The sequence below is a fragment of the Stegostoma tigrinum genome, chromosome 44 (assembly GCF_030684315.1).
Source record: "Stegostoma tigrinum isolate sSteTig4 chromosome 44, sSteTig4.hap1, whole genome shotgun sequence".
Classification (NCBI taxonomy): domain Eukaryota; kingdom Metazoa; phylum Chordata; class Chondrichthyes; order Orectolobiformes; family Stegostomatidae; genus Stegostoma; species Stegostoma tigrinum.
The window spans coordinates 11,861,367-11,885,790 of NC_081397.1; the positions used below are offsets into that span (position 1 = coordinate 11,861,367).

Below are 24,424 nucleotides of genomic sequence, written 5' to 3' on the forward strand. Positions count from 1 at the left end.
GCTGGGACCTTTGTTATTTGTTATTAACATAAATGATCTGGATGTGAATGTGCAAAGCATGATTAGTAAGTTTACAGATGATGCAATGTTAGGCGGTATCGTTCATAGTGGGGAAGGTTATCGAAAATTACAGAGGGATCTTAATCAGATGGGGAAGTGGGCCAAGGATTGGAAAATGCAATTCAATGCAGATAGGTGTGAGGTGTTGCACTTTGGAATGTCAAACTATAGTAAGCCTTGTATAGTAAATGGTAAGGTCCCTGATTAGTGATGTGGTACAGAGGGACCAAGGAGTACAGATAAGTCGTTTGGTTAAAGCAGTGTCGCAGGTGGGTAGGGTGCTGAAGAAGGAATTCAGCATGCTGGCCTTCATTGATCGAGGCATTTAGAATAGACTCAGACTATTGTGTAGAGTTTTGGTCACCCTGTTGTAAAAAAGACCTAGTTCAACTAGAAAGTGTTCAAAGAAGATTTATGCAGGACTAGTGGGCCTGAGTTATAGCGAGATGTTGGCCAGGGTAGGACTTTATTTCTTGGACCGTAGGAGAATGAAGTGTGACCTTATTCAGATGTATAAAATCATGAGGCCCATAGGTCAGATAAATGCAAATCATGTTTGTTTTTTTTCCCCACAGATGAGGAATTGAAAACTGGAGGGCATAGGTTTCGGGTGAGAGGGCAAGAATTTAAGAAGGACCTGAGGGGTGCCAACTTCACAGAGAGAGTGGAGCACGTGTGGAATCAGCTGCCAGAGAAAGTTGTTGAGGCAGGCACAATATCAACACTTAAAAAAAAAACATTTGAACAGGTACATGGAAGGGAAGGATTTCGAGGGATATAATGTGGGCAATTGGATCCAGCTGAGTGGGCACCATGGTCATCATGAACCAGTTTGAGCGGAAGGGCCCATGTCCATACTGTGTTACTATAAGACCATAAGACATAGGAGCAGAAATCAGGCTATTTGGCCCATCAAGTCTGCTCCACCATTAAATCATGGCTGAGAAGTTCCTTCAGCCAATTCTCCTTCCTTCTCCCCATAACCTTGATCCCCTTGACAATCAAAAACCTATCTATCTCACCCTTAAATGCACTCAATAACCTGGCCTCCACAGCCTTCTGTGGCAGTGAATTCCATAGATTCACCGCTCTCTGGCTGAAGAAGTTTCTCCTTATCTCTGTTCTAAAAGGCCTGCCCTTTACTTGAAGGCTGTGCCCTTGGGTCCTAGTCTCTCCTACCAATGGAAGCATCTTCCCTACATCCACTCTGTCCAGGCATTCAGTAGTCTAAGTTTTGATTATCATCCTTCTAAACTCCAAAGAGTACAGTCCCAGAATCCTCAAACATTGCTCATATGTTCAGCTTTTCATTCCTGGGACCATTCTCGTGAACCTCCTCTGAACCTGCTCCAGGGGCAGTACATCCTTCCTGAGATATGGGGCCCAAAACTGCACATGCTACTTCAAACGTGGCCTGACTCGAGTCTTCTAAAGCCTCATAAGTACATCCTTTTTTTACATATTCAAGTCCGTAAGACCATAAGACATGGGAGTGGAAGTGAGGCCATTCGGCCCATCAAGTCCACTCCACTATTTAAGTCACGGCTGGGCATTTCAACTCCACTTCCCTGCACTCTCCCCGTAGCCCTTGATTCCTTGTGAGATCAAGAATTTGTCAATCTCTGCCTTGAAGTCCTGGCAAAATAAATGCCAGTATTGTAGTTGCCTTCCTGACTACTGACTCAACCTGCGAGTTTACCGTGAGACATTCCTGGAGTAGAACTCCCAAGTCTCTTTGCATGCAAGACTTCTGAATTTTCTGCCCATTTAGTAAAGAGTCTGCTTTTATTCTGGAGGGAGGATGGTAACTTCTTCAAGTCAGGCATCCCTGGAAGAAGCTTTGCAGTGAAGTTAAAATTGTATCAGAGATAATGGTGACTGCAGATGCTGGAGAATCCAGACAAACCTCAGGCGATCTCTACCCCACTGCAACTCTAGGGACAGATCGAGAACCGCACTCCCATTTCCACAATGCAGAGAATGACAGATATTCGGCAAATTGTCGCTCAAGAAACCCGAAAGTCTTCACAAAACAATACTCCCCACAGCTTAATAAGGAAATCTCAGCTGGTGATGAAACAAGGTAACATTTTACTCACAAAAGATCACTGAGCGGAATAAAACACCTTGTCACAATTAAAATCTCGCAGGACTGTGTTCAAAATATTGACAACCAGTTCAACTGCAAGGGAGATAGGAATTTGATCCGTGTACAAAATTTCGGTTTGTGTTTCACATTTCGTTGCAGAACCGAAGAGATCCACTTTGTGTTTGACACTAACCAATCACAGAAAGGCTAATCTCATGGTGTGACATTCTTGTAAAGTACCCAATCAGGAACAAGGATTTCCCTCATCCCTCATTAGCATTGCTGACGCGATCAGGCTATAAAAAGCGAGCTCCGAGACGGCTTTCGCTTATTTTGTGTCTGAAAGTGACTGACGCTATGCCAGATGAGAAGAAAGCGCAGCAAGCCTCCAAGAAGGGCGCCAAGAAAATCATCAAGAAGGCGCCGGGCAAAGCCGGCAAGAAAAGGAAACGATCCAGGAAAGAAAGTTACTCTATCTACATCTACAAAGTGATGAAGCAGGTTCACCCCGACACCGGCATCTCCTCCAAGGCGATGAGCATCATGAACTCGTTCGTCAAGGATATTTTCGAGCGTATCGCAGGGGAGGCTTCCCGCCTGGCCCATTACAACAAGCGCAGGACCATCAGCTCCCGGGAGATCCAGACCGCGGTGCGGCTGCTGCTGCCCGGGGAGCTGGCCAAACACGCCGTGTCGGAGGGTACAAAGGCGGTGACCAAGTACACCAGCTCCAAGTGAGACCCCACATTGTGTTGAAAAAACACATCCAAAACCCAAAGGCTCTTTTAAGAGCCACCCACTACCTCACTGAAACAGCTGAACCGTATTAACTTGGATAGCCGATGCTGGAGAATCTGAGACGACAAGATGTGGAGCTGGATGACCACAGCAAACCAAACAGCATCAGAGAAGCAGGTAAATTGACGTTTCGGGGCGAGACCCTTCTTTTCAAATGAAGTTTTAGCTTTACAATTGATTCTGGGTCTGGATAATGAATGTCGCTAAGCTTTGTTTTTAATTATAAAAATAATTTCGTTTGATCCCAGACCCTCTGCCCTTTATTGTCGGTTGCGTATTTCCCAGTCTCTTTTCCCGGCCTGTATAGAGAGCATATTTATCGACACCGAGTCACTTTTCAGCAAATTCTATATTTTCCAGTTATTCTTTAACCCTTGATCAGGGCAGAAGGTACAGTGCCCCGTGGGGTATGAAACACGAGTTTCACTCCCGGAAAGAAAAGTAACTGTTGTCGTCCCACGAATAGATTTTGAAATTTATTTGTTCTTTTTTTAAATTAAATTTTCAAAACGCCACTGACGTCGTCTGATTTTTGCAGAACACTGTAAATGAGGCTCTCAGCTGTCGATAAGAGGCTTTCAAAATGAACTGAGATAAAGCTAGTATAGCTGCTGGATTGCCATATCAGGTGTGAAGTCTGATCAACGACAAGAGGGACGGCAACTTTAAACTGAAGTTTCACCGTTCTCACCCGCAGGAGCGTTGAGTTTTTGATAAATATTTCAGGGTGCACTTGCAATATGAAAATGAACCGGAAGGCAAAGTACTGGGCTTATGGTAAGATTCATGGCAGTGTAGATGAGCAGAGAGATCTCGGTGTCCATGTATACAGATCCTTGAAAGTTGCCACCCAGGTTGACAGGGCTGTTAAGAAGGCATACAGTGTTTTAGCTTTTATTAATAGAGGGATCGAGTTCTGGAACCAAGAGGTTATGGTGAAGCTGGACACAACTCTGGTGCGGTCGCACTTGGAGTATTGTGCACAGTTCTGGTCACCGCATTATAAGAAGGATGTGGAAGCTGAGGAAAGGGTGCAGAGATTTACTGGGATGTTGCCTGGTATGGAGGGAACGTTTTACGAGGAAAGGCTGAGGGACTTGAGGCTGTTTTCATTACAGAGAAGGTGGTTGAGAGGTGACTGAATTGAAACATATAAAATAATCAGAGGATTAGATAGGGTGGATAGGGAGAGCCTTTTTCATAGGATGGTGACAGCGAGCACGAGGGGGCATAGCTTTAAATTGAGGGGTGAAAGATACAGGACAGATGTCAGAGGTAGTTTCTTTACTCAGAGTAGTAAGGGAATGGAACGCTTTGCCTGCAACGGTAGTAGATTCTCCAGCTTTAGGTATCTTTTAAATCGTCTTTGGATAAGCATATGGACGTACATGGAATAGTGTAGGTTAGATGGGCTTGAAATCGGTATGACAGGTCGGCACAACATCGAGGGCCGAAGGGTCTGTACTGTGCTGTTATGTTCTATGTTCTAACTAAGTTCGGCGAAAAATTAAATTATTCATTCCTCTTAGGAAAAAAAAAACTAAGTTTTACAATTTCGTACACGTTGTAGGATTTTGTCCCTGTGGGTAACGACCCCAACTCTCTCTCGTGGTAACCAAAACCAATAAGCCCGTATTTGAGACATACGAACAGAAGTATCGTGCGATTTGTGTTTTTCAATTTCCAAATCTCTACGTGAATTTATTTTCAGAATGCAGTCTGTGGGGTTCCCCGTTGTCGGGTAGAGTCTTTCAAAATGAACCGAGATTAACAGGGAAGTCTGATCTCACACAATAATCACAAAATTTTCGGAAGACGCTGATGTTTTGAATGAGAACGAGAGAGGTTATGTCAAGGATCAATTTGTAATCTAAAAGGAAATTAAATCATACGCATTCATGTAAAACGTCTTCCTCGTATTGCCCATATTGGCGGGCTTTTCAAATCGGTAAGAAAACGGTTGATGATTTGGCGCCGGTATTTTCCTACGTTTGCCGCGCCGAGGAATTTTGTTTTATTTTCAAATCTCCCCGGGTTTTGCAGAAAGCTATAAATGAGGCTTTCTGCTGTCGGTGGGAAAATTTCAAAGTGAACCGAGATGAAAGCAGAACAGCTGCCGGACTGGCATCGCAAAAGTAGAAATATTGTTGATCTTGTGCAATAGGGAGCGCGATTGTAAAATATTGTTTAAAGCAGTATTGAGTTCAACGGCAAAGAAACAGCTGTGTGATACTTTTATCAATGTATCCGGGTGCTGATGTGAAATAAAATGCATCTGTTCAGAGCAACTTACGCCGGGCTCTTTTTCTGCCATCTGTTTATTCTTAAGGATCAGGGTAAAAAGCAAAATCATAATCACATCGATTCACTTAGGCCTGGGAATCAGAGAGAGATTGTGTGAAGTATACAGGCGTATTCTAAAAGTAAATTATCTCAAGAATGAACGCATTCTTCTTTGTAAAACTTCTACCCGTTTTGAAACTATTGGCGGGCTTTTCGAGTTTGAAAGAAAGCGGTTGATGATTTGGCGCCGGGATTTTCCGGCCTCCTCCCCGGGCCCTCTCCGGATTGGTGAGGGAAGCAGATATCTGATTGGGCATTGAAACGACATTAGGAGATACTGAACAATGTGACCAATCAGCAATGGCCGCACCCCCATTCCTCCCGAAGGTATAAGAGGACGGGATGTGGCCGCATTGCAGCATCTTCTGTGAAAGTGTTTGTGAGACTGTGGCGATGTCTGGGAGAGGAAAGGGCGGTGGTGGGAAAGCTCGCGCGAAGGCGAAGTCCCGGTCATCCCGGGCTGGGCTGCAGTTCCCGGTGGGCCGTGTTCACAGGCTCCTGAGAAAGGGTAACTATGCTGAGCGTGTGGGTGCCGGAGCGCCGGTCTATCTGGCTGCGGTGCTCGAGTACCTGACGGCTGAAATCCTCGAGCTGGCCGGTAACGCGGCCCGCGACAACAAGAAGACCCGCATCATCCCCAGGCACCTCCAGCTGGCCGTGCGCAACGACGAGGAGCTCAACAAGCTGCTGGGAGGGGTGACCATCGCTCAGGGTGGGGTGCTGCCTAATATCCAGGCCGTGCTGCTGCCCAAGAAAACCGCCGCTGGGGGCGCCACTAAAAAGTGAAGAGACCGTTCTGTAACCTGACAACCCAAAGGCTCTTTTCAGAGCCACCCACAAAGTCAGTGAAAAGCAGCTAGACTGTCACTGCTGGTTGGTTTACTTTAATTTTATGTGCAAACACGGGACTAAATGCGCAAAAATATCCGTTTCCTTTTTGCCTTAACCTAAAGAAAACTAGAACAGCTGTCGGAGGGGAGTAATAAAGTTTTACTGCAGGGACAGCGACTTTAAATAGTAACTCACAGCGGTTTCCCTATCACTATGCCGACAGGGAACAAAAGACATGCGCTAACTCCCCGCAAGAAAGGGGCCGTTCGAGACTAAACCGAGCCTCCTCAGAGGATCGAATGAATACACTCGTGTGAGATGAGGCAAAATTTCAATTGCACGATCAGAAATATAAAAATCGTTTGTATATTTTGGTGGGCTTTTCGAATTGGCCACTGTTTCCCAACATCCTCATTCGTCAACTTCAGTTGCAGCTGGGGAAACGCCAAGGGAAGCAATTGGCAAGCAAAGGCGTTTGAATCGGAAATTTATAAAATGTTAGGTACAGTACTTGAACTGTGTTGTGATTACTGAGCACTTATAAACCTGTTTCACAACTCGGGGGAATTATTGGGCCTGAGAGATGCACTAAGTTTCTGTAACAGCGGTGACATTGAGACATAACATCAATAGTATGCTGTGGGTTTATATTAACTACAGTCCATCGTGTCTAATGATTGCTGTTCTCTCTCTCTCTGGATAGTGTCGTGGCTCTGAAAAGAGCCGTTGTGTTTCTCGGGGTGAATGTGCAGGGCCGGGCACGCTCCGTTTAGGCGCGCTCCCCGCGGATCCGCCGGGCCAGCTGGATGTCTTTGGGCATGATGGTGACCCGCTTGGCGTGGATGGCACACAGGTTGGTGTCCTCAAACAGACCCACCAGGTAAGCCTCGCTGGCCTCCTGCAAGGCCATCACGGCCGAGCTCTGGAAGCGCAGGTCGGTCTTGAAGTCCTGAGCGATCTCCCGCACCAGGCGCTGGAACGGCAGTTTGCGGATCAGCAGCTCGGTGGATTTCTGGTAGCGGCGGATCTCCCGCAGAGCCACCGTGCCGGGCCTGTAGCGATGAGGCTTCTTCACTCCGCCCGTGGCCGGAGCGCTCTTGCGGGCCGCTTTGGTCGCCAGCTGCTTGCGGGGAGCTTTCCCTCCGGTGGATTTGCGCGCTGTCTGCTTGGTTCTGGCCATTCTCTGCAACACACACACAGGCTGCTACTCTCAATGCTGAACCTGTGGCGGCGCTGCCTATTTAAGGGAATGGAGAGCTCGCCCTAGAGCTGGGATTTGTTAGAGTCCCGTCCCTCAACCCCATGAGAAACAGCTCCGGAAGGTTCTGAAAAGGCAGAAAAATATTTTTTGGTTTAAATTGAAATGACAGTTGGTCACTTCCAAAAAGCCCGCCGATTTTACCCTCGCGATCCTGAGTTTAAGGTAAATATTTAAAAGGAAAATAAACTCCGACTCCGATCAAATCGTGTACTTTGCAAACTAAATTTTTTGAATAAAATCTACATCAGCGGAGACAGGACGACAGGACTGCCTCATCTGTCTGTAACAGGCGTGAGGAAAGGGGGAGGGCGTTTGGCATTGCTTCCTGCAACAGGCAGATGGAAAGTAAATTAAAACTTCCACGGGTGTCCCAGAATCAAAACTGAACGAAATATCATTCCTGTAACGGTTAATGAAATACAAATACAGCAATATATGTTAACTCCAGCCCCCAACTAGATCTGTAAATAAAACTATTCTCCACAACGGCAGTGAACACAACTTTCGGGATTAAAAAACTGCGGTCTCGAGCTTCATGTTCGAAGCAGACAAAAACAGGATTTTTTTCTAAGCAGTTGCGATACAATTGAACGCCCATGATCCGGCCTTTCTTAACAAGACAACACGGTTGCTTCCATTATCAAGATAATAAAATGTGAGGCTGGATGAACACAGCAGGCCAAGCAGCATCTCGGGAGCACAAAAGCTGACGTTTCGGGCCTAGACCCTTCGCCCTCTCTGATGAAGGGTCTAGGCCCGAAACGTCAGCTTTTGTGCTCCTGAGATGCTGCTTGGCCTGCTGTGTTCATCCAGCCTCACATTTTATGATCTTGGAATTCTCCAACATCTGCAGTTCCCATTACCTCTGCTTCCATTATCAATGTGGGCTATACCAGCTTCAAAATCTCCCCTTCCCCAACTGCATCCCAAAACCATTCCAGTTCTTCCCTCCCCCCACTGCACCACACCACCAGCCCAGCTCTTCCCTCCACCCACTGTATCCCAAAACCAGTCCAACCTGTCTATGCCTCCCTAACCTGTTCTTCCTCTCACCCATCCCTTCTTCCCACATCAAGCCGCACCTCCATCTCCTACTAACCTCATCCCACCTCCTTGACCTGTCCGTCTTCCCTGGACTGACCTTTCCCCTCCCTACCTCCCCACCTGTACTCTCCTCTCCACCTATCTTCTTTTCTCTCCATCTTCGGTCCGCCTCCCCCTCTCTCCCTATTTATTCCAGTTCCCTCTCCCCATCCCCTCTCTGATGAAGGGTCTAGGCCCAAAACGTCAGCTTTCGTGCTCCTGAGATGCTGCTGGGCCTGCTGTGTTCATCCAGCCTCAAATTTTGTCTTGCTTCAATTTCCACGTCAGTTTCTATTCCCCCAGTTGAATGAGACAAAATCATTTGATGGGGATTGTGTGGTGAAGAGGAGTTTCAGGGCGTGTTAGTCTCTTTGAGACTCTCTCCCTACATGTGTGAAAAGCAGACTGACATGAACTGACAAAGCACGAGAGCCTATGGTCCATGTGAGCAGGACCTCACACTCACACATTGTAGAGTATGGAAGAGGGGCTGAGTGTAAATCCGGTGGGTAAATACGGAACGGTTATTCACATAAATTAGTGTCTAATTTATTCCTGCACTCGGAGCTAGGACAGGGATCATTTGATCCGGGCTCAGCTCTCTCCTGAAAGATGTGGTGGCTCTGAGAAGAGCCTTTGGGTTCAGGTCGTTACACGTTGCACGGACTGCTTCATTTCTTTGCTGCTTTCTTGGTCACTTTCGCTTTGGGCTTGGCCTTCGGTTTCCTCGATTTCGGGGCCGGCTTTGCGGCCTTGGGGCTCTTGGTCTTTATCACCTTCTTCACGGGAGTCTTTTTCTTCGGCGCTGCTTTCTTCGCCGCTTTCTTTGGCGTTGCTGCCTTCTTGCCGCCCGCTTTCTTGCCTGTTGCTTTCTTGGCTGGGGATTTTTTCGCTGCCACCTTCTTGCTCGTTGTTTTCTTCACGGCTGCTTTCTTGGCGGCTGCTGCTGGTCTCGCCCTCTTTCCCACTTTTGCCTTGACTGGATTCTTTGCGAGTTTGAAGGAGCCGGAGACGCCCTGGCCCTTCACCAGAACCAGGGAGCCTTTCGCCAGGCACCTCTTGGCAGCCATCCTGATCTGTGCATTTTGCTTCTCCACATTGACCCCGCTTCTCTGCAGCGCCTTCTTTATAGCGACCAGAGACGTCCCCTTCCGATCGCTGTTCTCCCCGACAATCTTCACAATCCGCTCGCCCAACCCGGGACCGGCTGGTTTCTTCCTGGAAGCCGCCGCCTTCTTCTTCTTGGGAGACTTGGGTTTGGTGCTAGCGGAGGCTGGAGGAGCCGTTTCGGCGGCTGTACTGTCGCTCATGTCGGGAACTCTGCGCTGAATCTCTCTCTGTCAAACTGAACTGGGTCAGCAATGAAGCTGCTGGTGGCGGCACTGAGCAACTTAAAGGCAGCGAGCGGACGGCGCGGAGACAACCTGCCCTCAGCTCCCTGCTCCTGCTGCCTGTCTGTGTTTCTCTCTCGGCAGAAACTCTCCAATTCCTCTGCAATTCCGCATCTCCAGAGAGCCAGGCTCGATCGTTCCTGACCCTGACACGGGAAGGTTTGCGGCCGAAGCGTTTTCACTCGAATTGACGGCTCCGTTCTCGAGTTAAACGCATTTTGCTACTGCACTCATCGCGCTCTCTGAGCTGAACGCTGGCATTATCATCACTTTCAGACTGAAATCTTAAAATTAACAATTACACAGCTTTGAATTCTAGCTTTGGGGTTTAGTGGGGGAGCAGGAGGATAACTTGAATTGAAATTATTTTCGATCTGATTAAGAGAAATTCGGAAATATCATGATATGAGCGGACAGACAAGCACAGTTACGTGTGCCTAACCCGCCCGCCCTTTTCGCACTGTCTCTCTGATTCAATATTCACATCCACACAGTCACATGCCAGAAATATCGCCAAATGTAAATGTGGAAGGATATATTTTCTTTTCTTTTCAGCTTTTGCTCCGACATCCAGGGAGTTAGTTGCAGTTTTTCTCCTCAGTAAGTGTTAAACTCTCTGAGGACTGTGCGCCGGAGATTCGCTCTTCTCCAGATTCAGCTCCAAAAGTCAATCATCTGGTTTGAACTTATATTGATCACCCAGATCAGTATTTTTAATTTCGCTGACAATACTCAACATCGGTTCTGGGAATAAACAGAAATAGAAACATAAATAATGTCAACTGGACCTAACCAATCAGCCCTTCAAACCAAGATAACAAATTGTGAAGCTGGATGAACACAGCAGGCCAAGCAGCATCTCAGCAGCACAAAAGCTGACGTTTCGGGCCTAGACCCTTCATCAGACAGCTCCTTCAAACCTCCCCTCCAACTCATCATGAGAATGGCAGATCATCCAACTCAATAGCCTGTGCCCGTTTTTCTCTCACATGGAGACATTCAACAAGGATGCATAACCTTCAGTCCGACCATAACATGGCGAATATAATGCCAGACTGAACTAATTCCACCGATCTGTCCTTGGCCTATTTCCTTTCTTATTTATGTACTTATCCAAATGTCGTTTTAATGTTATAGTTGTAGGCATAGAGACGATTTCGTCAGGAGCTTCATTCCACATGCGCCCATGCTCTGTTCAAAAACAAAACGCAAGTGTCTTTTTAAAAATTTCTCTCCCGTCACATGAAAAATGTTCGCCCTAGTCTTCAATTCCTCCCCAGCCGCCACCCACAACTCAGGAAAAGAACAACGTCAGTCAACACTGTCTCATCCCCTCATTATTTTAAACACTTCTATAAGGTGACCTCTCAACCTCAATGTGACTACCCACCTCATAATCTCAAAGGACTGTGCAATGAAGGTAAGCATGCCTTCATAAACAACCCGTTTAGAAGTGATGCAGACTTCAACAGGATAGGTCCTACAACACTACCAAGGACCTACCATTAATCATTCAAGGCCTACTTCTGTAAGTTGCTCCAAAATGCAAAATGTTGCATTCATCCAGATTGAATTCTATCTGTCATTTTGCAGCCCATCGAGGTAAAGGATCGAGATCCATTTGATATCTTAGGACTCATTCTCCTCTGAATACTATGCTGCTGAGTTTGTTATCATCTACAAACGTGTTTGCCATGACTTCTCTCTTCTCATTCATATCATTTATATAATGACAAGCGAAAGAGGACTCAGTCCCAATCCCTGGGGAACACCTCTGGATGACAGGCCTACAGTCGAAAAAACAACCCTCCATCTTCACTCTCTGTCACTTGCCATTCAGCCAATTATACCTTGCTTCCCTTTGGCCACAAGTGCTACACCTGCACCATACTGAACTCATACAATGTGTTGAACGTGGCTGATTTCTGTGGCAGGGAATTTCACAAGATCACCACTTTCTGAATTAAGTAGACTCTCGGCTTCTCAGTCATGAAAGGGTTATCCTTTCTCCTAAAAATATGACTCCTACCAACAGGAATATTTTTCTGCATTTACACTTTCTCGGTCTGACAGTGTCTTACAGATTTCTAAGAGAATCCCTCATTCTTCTAACTTTCAGCACATATATTCACAACTAATTCAACCTCTCCTTCCATCCCAGCAATCTGCCTGTTAAAATTACCTTCACAGCAACACCATCCTTCCTCAGTAAGGAGGCCAAATCTGCTCTCAGTATTCTATGTGTTGCCTCACAGATGCCCTGATAAATTGTCACAATTCACTGTTTCTCCTGTACTCAAATTCACTTTCCACAAAGGCCAACATACCTCTCGCCTTCCTCATTGCCTGGTGCATCTGCATGCTTACTTTCAGTGATTAGCGTAGGAGACACCCGGGTCTTGTTACAAATATCTAAATTACTGTGAACATGTTGTGAAGACGTTTGATCCTAAAACTGATTCTTGTCATTGAGGAAAAAAAAATCATTTCTTCCCTCTCCATATCTCTTGTTATCCAGCTAGAGTTTTTTTTTGAATCATTCTGAATGCTTTGCACCAATCACAGTTCCTTGGTGTTAACACGATAACATCTTTTGTGGGATTTTGTTAAAAAAGCTTTTTGGTAAATTAAAATGAACAGCTCTGCTTTAACATCCCTAATCCAGTAGATTAATCAGGCTGGGAACATTGAATAGTACAGCAGAGGAACAGTTCTTTCAAATCCATGCTGACTCTGTCTGATCCTGACATTTCATTCCAATTATCTGCATTTTTTTCCTGCAGGCTGAATGGTCTAAAATTACAAGTTTTACCTCAACACTCCCTTTACAAATAGATTGTTGACATTAGCTACCCTCCAATCTTTGGAAATTATTGTAGCACCTATGAAGGTTTGGAACATCATCACCAATATGGCCACTAAGAGCTCTGGCACATAAGTTATCAGTCCCCGGTACTTCCAAGCCTTCAGTACTACCAATTTTCCCAACACAATTTACTGAATAATACTGGCTTGATTCAGAGTCTCCCTCTCACTAAACTCTGTTTTCCACAACATTCCTGACGTGTTATGTGTGTCACCCTGTGTGAACATAGAACAACAGTAAGTAGTCAGTTGGATAGCCATTTTTTTTATTCCTCACAATGGACTCCCCTCTTTTTGATTGTAAGTGATGTGCATTTGTGTTTACCAACCTAGATTTATTTCCATTCTCCTTTTACATATTTATCAAGACATTAACAGTTATTTTTTTAAAGATTTCTGCAATTGTAAAAAACTTTTCCTCATTTTCTCATTCATAATCAATGCATTTGTTTGTTCCTTCATTCCAGATTTTGAAATGTTCCCCAAGTTCAGGGACTTTTATTTTCTTTCAAGTTCATTTTCTTCTCCATTTGTACGCCTCCACCGTGGATCAAAAACGGTGTTAAATTGCCCTCTGAAAAGACAGTTTTGTAAACTGTAAAAAGAGCACCTTCCATACTCACGAATACATCAGTATAAAGAATTTGGGCGGCTGATGTTTAGGAACACTGGGCAAGATCGAGGGCAAGTTCTCCTCCAAGCCACCCACTATACTAACTTAGAAATATATCCCCTTGGCTTCACTGTCGTTGGATCAAGACCCTGGAACTCCCTACTAACGGCAATGTGAGCAGTACACGGACGACAATTGTTCTGGAAGGCGGCTCGGCAGCACCTTCTCGGGGCGGGGGGGTGGCGCGGGGGGCGACTCGGGACGGGCAAACAATTTCGGCCCAGCCAGCGACATCCACGTCCCAGGAGTGAGTAAACAAGAACATTTAGGGTCTGTGGTTGAGGTATCCCTTTCATCAGAAGGTTTCTGTCTGCAGCATACAAAATCAGTCATCTATTCGAAACTGGTATTTGCATCTGGAGGCATTCAGATATGATATTGAAAAACTTTCGTTCGTGTGTAACTTCAGCAGGGTCCACCTGACCCATAAATGGTGACATTACCCCTGCGCCGCAAGACTCCATCCAACAGTTGTATTCTGCCTTCCTTCAAATGTCCCATTTATTCCATCGCTCTGTATGTTAGTTTGACAGAGTTAAAATGAGGCGAAGGTCAGCAGGAATGAAAACTGCAGTTGACATGAGATCCGACGTGATGTTATAGAATGGTGAAGCGCATTAAATGAATGGAATGGCCGTCAGCATCAGTGCTTCCCCATCAGATTGTAAGAGAGCCGGAGGGAGGCAGTTATTAACATGATCCGGAATAATCTCCATTGAAGGTTCAGAAAGAGCCAAAGCCCCAGCTTGAAACGTTCCCTGCCCTTTCCCCAACAGCCCCACTTGCTTTGCTCACACTGGGAGTAAAGGGAATTACGGAAAAGACCATTGGATAACAAGGTTTGGAGCTGGATGGACACAGCAGGCCCAGCAGCATCAGAGGAGCAGGAAGGAGGATGTTTCGGGCCGGGAGTCTTTTCTGAAGAAGGGCCGAGGATCGAAAGGTCAGCCTCCCTGATCTTCTGACGCTGCTGGGCCTGCCGTGTTTATCCAGCTCTAACCTTATTGTCTCAGATTCTCCAGCATCTGCAGTTCCTACTGTCAATGACCAATTGATGTTTGTTTATGGGAATCTTTGTGAAAAGCAGCGCATGCGCGATAATTTTTCACTCCCCCGCCCCAAAACAACCAAAAAAGAGGCATGTTGTGACTGGAGGAGCGCATGCGTGAGGCCTTCCCCCAGCGCTGCCATTGAGGAGCATTGACTCAGTGAGTGGAAGCGGTTTGTTTGAAACAGGCCGCGATGGAGAGACCAGCGCCCAGGGAAGCGAGGGAACAGCAGGCTCCTTCCAGCAGCGCATCGAGATGTGAGTCTGGGACACAGAGGGGGCTCCGAGACCGGCATTGATTCGGGCTCAGTTCAGGGAGAACCGGGGACTGTTGGTAAGAGGCCGAGCGGAGCAGGAACTGGTCCCGGAACTTGGAGTGAGCGGCCTGAGGGCGGGGAGAGAGAGGCCTTTCTCGGGCTGTGTGTGGTCCTGCGGAGGGAGACACAGCGGCAAGAAGCTGCTGCTGGGGGTCAGGCTTGTGATATTTAATTCTCCGAACGCTGATGGTAATTCCTCGTTTAGCTTCTGTTTCACGTTGTTTGTTGCGAATTGGCATTGAATCGTAAAGAAGTCACAGTACAGACAAATGTGTTAATCATGTAAAGGATAAACGCAGCACTCGTAGTGTGTGAGAGATAATGGGAACTGCAGATGCTGGAGATTCCAAGATAATAAAATGTGAGGCTGGATGAACACAGCAGGCCAAGCAGCATCTCAGGAGCACAAAAGCTGACGTTTCGGGCCTAGACCCTTCATCACAGAGGGGGATGGGGGGAGGGAACTGGAATAAATAGGGAGAGAGGGGGAGGCGGACCGAAGATGGAGAGTAAAGAAGATAGGTGGAGAGGGTGTAGGTGGGGAGGTAGGGAGGGGATAGGTCAGTCCAGGGAAGACGGACAGGTCAAGGAGGTGGGATGAGGTTCGTAGGTAGCTGGGGGTGCGGCTTGGGGTGGGAGGAAGGGATGGGTGAGAGGAAGAACCGGTTAGGGAGGCAGAGACAGGTTGGACTGGTTTTGGGATGCAGTGGGTGGGGGGGAAGAGCTGGGCTGGTTGTGTGGTGCAGTGGGGGGAGGGGATGAACTGGGCTGGTTTAGGGATGCAGTGGGGGAAGGGGAGATTTTGAAACTGGTGAAGTCCACATTGATACTAAAATGTGAGGCTGGATGAACACAGCAGGCCAAGCAGCATCCCAGGAGCACAAAAGCTGACGTTTCGGGCCTAGACCCTTCATCAGAGAGCCCCTCTCTGATGAAGGGTCTAGGCCCGAAACGTCAGCTTTTGTGCTCCTGGGATGCTGCTTGGCCTGCTGTGTTCATCCAGCCTCACATTTTATTATCTTGGAGTCTCCAGCATCTGCAGTTCCCATTATCTCTCCACATTGATACCATATGGCTTCAGGGTTCCCAGGCGGAATATGAGTTGCTGTTCCTGCAACCTTCGGGTGGCATCATTGTGGCAGTGCAGGAGGCCCATGATGGACATGTCATCAAGAGAATGGGAGGGGGAGTGGAAATGGTTTGCGACTGGGAGGTGCAGTTGTTTGTTGCGAACTGAGCGGAGGTGTTCTGCACCTGCACTCGTAGTGTGTTTCGTTTTAAATAGTGTCTGTTGTCCTTCCTTTAAATGGGTAGTGTATTGGGAGCTGGGTATTGAACTGTGTAAGCATTCAATTCATTGCATCTTAATAAATTGTTTCAGAATTTCGCGTAAAGAAAGAGACGAGGAGGAGCTCAGGTAAATTATGGAGCCAGCCTCTTCTCTGTTTGAATTGTTGGCTTTAAAACAACGAAGTGTTATGAGTATTAATTCAATTTTGCCTTGATCAGTTTTAATATTTGCAAACTCGTTGGATGTTGATTTACAGGAGAATTCTGTTCTTCCTCCAGGCAAATACTTGATGGGCCAAGGCAATTTCATATTTACTTGGTACAGCATGTGTGACCAGCTGCTCCAACCAAACAGCAGGTATGTTAGCACTGTCAGAGTGGAGAATTTACTTTCCACAGTCATAGGGGTAAGACTTGCATTGAGCTCAAATTCCAGATATCTACATTCAATCCAAGGGCCAAACAACATCAACAAAACCCAGTGCAATTCCAGTAAAGTTCGTCTTTGAAAGCCCATTGCCATTTTTAGCATTTGAAGAGGGATTAATTGAATCTTCATCACAAATATATGCTCACTAACTGCATTGAATGCTTGGTGAGGAAGGGCATTTTTAAAGTTACAGTCAAGGTATATAAATAGATCAAGTTGTCACTGTTACAATATAACCATGTATGGAGTGGATATTGGGTACAGACATGGAAGGAAACTTTAGATGTTATCAGTGACTAAGGAAGACAATTAATAAACAGAAGATTCTGGAAAAGCACAGCAGGTCTGGCAGCATCTGTGATGAGAAATCAGAGTTAACGTTTCAGGCCTGGTATGCTTCCTCAGTTCTGAACAAAGGCCACCAGATCTGGGAGGCATTGACTTAGTGGTCGTATCACTGGACTGTTAATGCAGAGACCAGACAACATTCTGGGGACATGGCTTCAATCACTGCCACAGCAGATGGTGGAATTTGAATTAAAAAAACATCTGGAATTAAGAATGTAATGATGACAATGAATCCATTGTCTGTTGTCAGGAAAAAGAATCCATCTGGCTCACTTGTGTCCTTGAGCGAAGGAAACTGGCATGCTTACCTGGTCTGGCCTACGTGTGACTCCAGACCCACAGCAATGAGGTTGACTCTGAACTGCTCTCTGGGCAATTAGGTGCAGGCAATAAATGCAAGCCGAGTCAGCAACACCATCATGCTGTGAATGAATAAAAAATTAGAGGTGTTACTATTAGAAGAGAAGATGTTATTCTGACACAAAAGGGAGCATTTGCATAAACAACTGCAAGAAGGTTTGTGCGAGACTGTTTGAAGATTTGGAACAAACATTGAAGGGGACGGTAAACTCCTGCAATAACAAACAGATGAACTAATGGGATTATGGCTCACATAAGTACCAGAGGATCAAACACGTTCATTCAATTACAGTTATAATTAATTCCAATCTCATTAATGAATGGAAGTTGTCCCTTTAGGTGAACAGAGTCAGTTCGGGAAAGTGACGTGAATGATCCCAGATGACAGTCAGCCTAGAATTTCATAAAAACTGCAGAAAAAAAACATATGAAGCAATTCGTTGTTTCTTTGAAATTATTCATGGTATTAAGAAATACTTTTATTTAAAGATTCTTCATATAATTATGTTGAAATCTCGAAATATATGTACTTAATAAAATACAAAGATCACTAAAAGCATTAGGGAAAAAGCTTCATATGGAGATATTAATTAGTCTCCGGAGGCTTTCCTGTATCACAAAAGGAATACTTAGTGCACCTTGTTAAGGTGAATAATTAGTTCATGCCATTGCATAGTTACACCAACCATATGTGAGGTAGGTAATGAGTACAGATATGGGTGGAAACATTCACATCAGTAACTGAGCAGGGACAGTCTTGATCGTTTGCCCAACACGTGTCCCAGGCAGAGACAGAACAATTAAGTAACATGACTTTTAAATGCCCATGTCCTGTGCCAACACCTGACAGAGAATGCTACTGAGTGCACGTGATTTTTCGCTGTCACAATCTCGTGCTCGCATGAACATAAACAACACACTCTCAATACACACACACACACACACACACACACACACACACACACACACACAGATTTACAATGAGTTGCAAATACCTGCACAATCCCAACACGTGCTACAACATGTAACAGCCATGAAAATCACATACACTGCAAGCCTCAGAACATGTAACATTCAAAATGATTTCTTGTCATGGATTTCAGATCAGAGAGCTAGCTTTTCATGATAAGAGATAAACAGAACAGAATTTGAGCTAAGGAGTCCAATTCCCATGCATTTAAATCCATGGTAATTGCTGTGATCATAAACTAAATATCATTTGGTCGCTCCATCAGAGAAAAAAAAGCTGTTGACTTTTCTAGCAGAATTCTCATGAACTGTTCCAATAAATTGAAGAGGATATTGTATGGTGAACTTTCAAAGAAAATGAATATTAAACTCTGAGCACATTTAGACAAGACAGTGACCAATCCCAGAATAAAATTTCAACTGTACCACAGCCTGAATATTGTGGAATATCCTCAGCCCTCAGGCACTCTGCCAGAGACATTCAATGCTAAAAGCTCTAACAGTTTCATTTCTAGCACTTTACACATTTGGCAACAAGTAAAATCTGATTTGTGTTGTGGAGCAGATACTTGAACATCAAAGAAAACCTGCAAAATGTGGCAGTTGGGAGATGTGGCACACGTCTCCGCTGGCTACATCTGCGGGAAGTGCACCCAGCTACAGCTCCTTGAAAACCGTGTTAGGGAAATGGAGCTGGAGCTGGATGAACTACGGATCATTCGGGAGGCAGAGGGGGTAATTGAGAGGAGTTATCGGGAGTTGGTCACTCCTAAGGCTCAGGACGAGGATAGATGGGTTACAGTTAGGGGGAGGAAAGGGGACAGACAGACAGTGCAGAGATCCCCTGTGGGCATTCCCCTCAGCAATAAGTATACCGTTTTGGATACTGCTGGGGGGGTTGACCTACCAGAGGAAAGCCATAGTAGTCAGTTCTCTGGCACTGAGCCTGACACTGTGGCAAAGAAGGGAAGGGGGCAGAATAGAAAAGTACTCGTGGTAGGGGACTCGATAGTTAGGGGAATCGACAGGAGATTTTGTGGGCAAGATCGGGATTCCCGGAAGGTATGTTGCCTCCCTGGTGCCAGGGTCCGGGACGTCTCCGATCGGGTGTATAAAGTTCTGAAAGGGGAGGGTGAACAGCCAGAAATCGTGTTACATATTGGCACAAATGATATAGCCAGAAATAGGTTTGAGGATATAAAAAGTGATTTCAGGGAGTTAGGATGGAAGCTGCAGAGCAGGACGAACAGAGTAGTGTTCTCTGGTTTACTACCGGTGCCACGAGATAGCGAGGTGAGGAACAGGGAGCGGGCGCAGCTGAACACGTGGCTACGCAGCTGGTGTAGGAGGGAGGGTTTCAGATATGTTGATAATTGGGATGCCTTCTGGGGAAGGTGGGACCTGTACAAGAAGGACGGGTTGCATCTGAACTGGAAGGGGACCAATGTCCTGGGTGGAAGGTTTGCTCGAGTAGTTCGAGAGGGTTTAAACTAGTATGGCAGGGGGGTGGGAACCTGAGCTGTATACCAGAGGTGAGCGTTGATGCAGGTGAGGCAGTAGCAAGAGGTAGACCAGCTAGTGGGAAGGATTTTCCTGGGAAGGAACCAAGGGATCGGTTAAAGTGTGTTTGCTTTAATGCAAGGAGTATCAGGAATAAAAGTGATGAACTTAGAGCATGGATCAGTACCTGGTGCTATGATGTTGTGGCCATAACAGAGACATGGGTTTCTCATGGGCTGGAATGGTTGCTGGATATTCCAGGGTTTAGAACATTTAAAAAGAATAGGGAGGGGGGAAAAAGAGGAGGGGGTGTAGCACTACTAATCAGAGAGGGTATCACAGCTACAGAAGCTTCCATTGTCGAGGAAGATCTGCCTACTGAGTCAGTATGGGTGGAAATTAGGAGCAGCAAGGGAGTAGTCACCTCGTTAGGGGTTTACTACAGGCCCCCCAATAGCAGCAGGGAGATTGTAGAAAGCATAGGTCGACAGATTTTGGAAAAGTGTGGACGCAGTAGGGTTGTTGTAATGGGTGACTTTAACTTTCCTAATATTGATTGGAACCTCCTTCGAGCAGAAGATTTGAATGGAGCTGTTTTTGTAAGGTGTGTTCAGGAGGGTTTCCTAACGCAGTACGTTGACAGGCCGACGAGGGGAGAGGCCATTCTAGACTTGGTGCTCGGAAACGAGCCGGGGCAGGTATCAGATCTTGTGGTGGGAGAGCATTTTGGTGATAGTGACCATAACACTCTCTCATTCTACATAGCTATGGAGAAGGAGAGGATTAGGCAGAATGGGAGGATATTTAATTGGGGAAGAGGAAACTATGATGCGATTAGACACGAGTTAGGAAGCATGGACTGGGAGCAGTTGTTCCATGGTAAGGGAACTATAGACATGTGGAGATGGTTTAAGGAACAGTTGTTGGGAGTGATGAGTAAATATGTCCCTCTGAGACAGGCAAGACGGGGTAAGATAAAGGAACCTTGGATGACGAGAGCGGTGGAGCTTCTAGTGCAAAGTAAGAAGGTAGCTTACATAAGGTGGAGGAAGCTAGGGTCAAGTTCAGCTAGAGAGGATTACATGCAGGCAAGGAAGGAGCTCAAAAATGGTCTGAGGAGAGCCAGGAGGGGGCACGAGAAAGGCTTGGCAGAAGGAATCCGGGAAAACACAAAGGCATTTTACACTTACGTGAGGAATAAGAGAATGGTCAAAGAAAGAGTAGGGCCGATCAGGGATAGCATAGGGAACTTGTGTGTGGAGCCTGAGGAGGTAGGGGAAGCCCTAAATGAGTTTTTTGCTTCTGTCTTTACGAAAGAAACGACCTGTGTAGTGAATGAAACCTTTGAAGAGCAGGTGTGCATGCTGGAATGGATAGAGATAGAGGAAGCTGATGTACTGAAAATTTTGTCAAACATTAAGATTGACAAGTCGCCAGGCCCGGATCAGATTTGTCCTCGGCTGCTTTGGGAAGCGAGAAATGCAATTGCTTCGCCACTTGCGAAGATCTTTGCATCCTCGCTCTCCACTGGAGTCGTACCTGAGGACTGGAAAGAGGCAAATGTAATTCCTCTCTTCAAGAAAGGAAATAGGGAAATCCCCGGCAATTATAGACCGGTAAGTCTCACGTCTGTCGTCTGCAAGGTGTTAGAAAGGATTCTGAGGGATAAGATTTATGACCATCTGGAAGAGCATGGCTTGATCAAATACAGTCAACACGGCTTTGTGAGGGGTAGGTCATGCCTTACAAACCTTATCGAGTTTTTTGAGGATGTGACTAGTAAGGTTGATGAGGGTCAAGCTGTGGATGTGGTGTATATGGACTTCAGTAAGGCATTTGATAAGGTTCCCCATGGAAGGCTCATTCAGAAGGTCAGGAGGAATGGGATACAGGGGAACTTAGCTGCTTGGATACAGAATTGGCTGGCCAACAGAAGACAGCGAGTGGTAGTAGAAGGAAAATATTCTGCCTGGAAGTCAGTGGTGAGTGGGGTTCCACAGGGCTCTGTCCTTGGGCCTCTACTGTTTGTAATTTTTATTAATGACTTGGACGAGGGAATTGAAGGATGGGTCAGCAAGTTTGCAGACGACACAAAGGTCGGAGGTGTCGTTGACAGTGTAGAGGGCTGTTGTAGGCTGCAGCGGGACATTGACAGGATGCAGAGATGGGCTGAGAGGTGGCAGATGGAGTTCAACCTGGATAAATGCGAGGTGATGCATTTTGGAAGGTCGAATTTGAAAGCTGAGTACAGGATTAAGGATAGGATTCTTGGCAGCGTGGAGGAACAGAGGGATCTTGGTGTGCAGATACATAGATCCCTTAAAATGGCCACCCAAGTGGACAGGGTTGTTAAGAAAGCATATGGTGTTTTGGCTTTCATTAACAGGGGGATTGAGTTTAAGAGTCGTGAGATCTTGTTGCAGCTCTATAAAACTTTGGTTAGACCGCACTTGGAATACTGCGTCCAGTTCTGGGCGCCCTATTATAGGAAAGATGTGGATGCTTTGGAGAGGGTTCAGAGGAGGTTTACCAGGATGCTGCCTGGACTGGAGGGCTTATCTTATGAAGAGAGGTTGACTGAGCTCGGTCTCTTTTCATTGGAGAAAAGGAGGAGGAGAGGGGACCTAATTGAGGTATACAAGATAATGAGAGGCATAGATAGAGTCGATAGCCAGAGACTATTTCCCAGGGCAGAAATGGCTAGCACGAGGGGTCATAGTTTTAAGCTGGTTGGTGGAAAGTATAGAGGGGATGTCAGAGGCAGGTTCTTTACGCAGAGAGTTGTGAGAGCATGGAATGCGTTGCCAGCAGCAGTTGTGGAAGCAAGGTCATTGGGGTCATTTAAGAGACTGCTGGACATGCATATGGTCACAGAAATTTGAGGGTGCATCCATGAGGATCAATGGTCGGCACAACATTGTGGGCTGAAGGGCCTGTTTGGTGCTGTACTGTTCTATGTTCTATGTTCTAACTTCTAAAAGTAGAATATTTGATTGAAACTGACAGTCACAGGTTGAGAACTTCACTTGCACATTCACACAGCAGAAACTTGACAGGGAGAGAATGACAAGTGCATTCACACATTCACTAATCAGATAGCGACAGGAAGAGGTTAATAACTAGTCACTCAGATTTACAGAGCAGGATCTGACTGGGACAAGTGGGTAAATACACTCTCACAGCCATAGGGAAGAAACTGACACGCACATAGTGATAAGTACACTCTCATATTCGCATATCAGAAAATGATCAGGACAGAATTATAATTGGACACATTCAGACCACAAAAAACTGGGAAAAATTGAGAAATGCATGCACACGTTATAGAAGGAAAAAGCATAAACATTGAGAGACTGATAGCGACACTTGGATATTCATAGATGAATTTGACAGGCATATTTTCGTAACACGTAATTGGACTGCTTGCTGAGCTGGTTCATTACCTTGCAAACATTTCATTGCAGCTTCCGATGATATTACCCATCGGGGTCATGAAACATCTGCAAATGAATGAACCAGCTCGGCAAGCGAACCAACCACAGTATCCACGACCTAACCTACAAATATACTCAGGAACCTTAGACATATTCATAATACAGTCCCGCATTCACGAGGCAGGAAGTGATGGCTGCAGATTGATGACTAAACACACATATTACTGAGCAGAAACTGAGAGGGACAGATTAATGATCATATTCACATCTTCACGTGAAAGCTCTGGCAGGTACAGATTAATTACTGCAGACAATTATTCACAAAACCAAAGCTGACAGGTACAAATGAAAAACAGTGTTCACACATTCCCTAAGTAGAAACTGACAGGTATTTTTTGATAACTGAAGCACATATTCACAGAGCAGAAACTATCAGGGATAGAATAATAATTGCACAAACACGTTTGAATATTCTCATTACAGACACTGACAGGGACAGAATGATAAATGCATTCGTTCACATAGCTTAAACTGATGGGGAGAGAATGATAAATGCTTTCACGCATTCATAAAGCAGAAACGGGTAGAGATCAGTAACTCCACTGTCAGATATACAGGAGAAACTGAAAGTGACAGATTAGTAAATATGCTCAAGCCAGCACATAGCAGAAACTGACTGGAACCATGATGAGACATAATGGGAACTGCAGATGCTGGAGAATTCCAAGATAATAAAATGTGAGGCTGGATGAACACAGCAGGCCAAGCAGCATCTCAGGAGCACAAAAGCTGACGTTTCGGGCCTAGACCCTTCATCAGAGAGGGGGATGGGGAGAGGGAACTGGAATAAATAGGGAGAGAGGGGGAGGCGGACCGAAGATGGAGAGTAAAGAAGATAGGTGGAGAGAGTATAGGTGAGGAGGTAGGGAGGGGATAGGTCAGTCCAGGGAAGACGGACAGGTCAAGGAGGTGGGATGAGGTTGCTGGGGGTGCGGCTTGGGGTGGGAGGAAGGGATGGGTGAGAGGAAGAGCCGGTTAGGGAGGCAGAGACAGGTTGGACTGGTTTTGGGATGCAGTGGGTGGGGGGGAAGAGCTGGGCTGGTTGTGTGGTGCAGTGGGGAGAGGGGACGAACTAGGCTGGTTTAGGGATGCAGTAGGGGAAGGGGAGATTTTGAAACTGGTGAAGTCCACATTGATACCATATGGCTGCAGGGTCCCCAGGCGGAATATGAGTTGCTGTTCCTGCAAGCTTTGGGTGGCATCATTGTGGCAGTGCAGGAGGCCCAATACACCTCCTCCCACCCACCCTCCTGCAAAAATTCCATCCCCTACTC

The 24,424-nt window shown here is 46.1% G+C and overlaps 4 protein-coding genes across 4 annotated transcripts; 2 read left to right on the forward strand and 2 right to left on the reverse strand.

Moving 5' to 3' along the window:
- Nucleotides 1-2,337: 2,337 nt before the first annotated feature.
- LOC132207215 (histone H2B type 1-O-like) lies at nucleotides 2,338-2,897 on the forward strand. Its single transcript, XM_059642447.1, has one exon. It carries the CDS (start codon nucleotides 2,507-2,509, stop codon nucleotides 2,885-2,887), a length of 381 nt encoding a protein of 126 aa, XP_059498430.1. The 5' UTR covers nucleotides 2,338-2,506; the 3' UTR covers nucleotides 2,888-2,897.
- Nucleotides 2,898-5,683: 2,786 nt separating this feature from the next.
- LOC132207140 (late histone H2A.2.2-like) lies at nucleotides 5,684-6,076 on the forward strand. Its single transcript, XM_059642315.1, has one exon. It carries the CDS (start codon nucleotides 5,684-5,686, stop codon nucleotides 6,074-6,076), a length of 393 nt encoding a protein of 130 aa, XP_059498298.1.
- Nucleotides 6,077-6,855: 779 nt separating this feature from the next.
- LOC132207241 (histone H3) lies at nucleotides 6,856-7,307 on the reverse strand. Its single transcript, XM_059642469.1, has one exon. It carries the CDS (start codon nucleotides 7,299-7,301, stop codon nucleotides 6,891-6,893), a length of 411 nt encoding a protein of 136 aa, XP_059498452.1. The 5' UTR covers nucleotides 7,302-7,307; the 3' UTR covers nucleotides 6,856-6,890.
- Nucleotides 7,308-9,136: 1,829 nt separating this feature from the next.
- Nucleotides 9,137-9,775, reverse strand: LOC132207141 (histone H1-like). Its single transcript, XM_059642316.1, has one exon. The coding sequence runs from the start codon at nucleotides 9,773-9,775 to the stop codon at nucleotides 9,137-9,139; it is 639 nt and encodes a 212-aa protein (XP_059498299.1).
- Between the last annotated feature and the right edge of the window lie 14,649 nt (nucleotides 9,776-24,424).

Bases quoted from the DNA above. Each gene is read 5' to 3' on its own strand.
- LOC132207215 (XM_059642447.1), top strand. From the start codon at position 2,507: ATGCCAGATGAGAAGAAAGCGCAGCAAGCCTCCAAGAAGGGCGCCAAG.
- LOC132207141 (XM_059642316.1), bottom strand. From the start codon at position 9,775: ATGAGCGACAGTACAGCCGCCGAAACGGCTCCTCCAGCCTCCGCTAGC.
- LOC132207140 (XM_059642315.1), top strand. From the start codon at position 5,684: ATGTCTGGGAGAGGAAAGGGCGGTGGTGGGAAAGCTCGCGCGAAGGCG.
- LOC132207241 (XM_059642469.1), bottom strand. From the start codon at position 7,301: ATGGCCAGAACCAAGCAGACAGCGCGCAAATCCACCGGAGGGAAAGCT.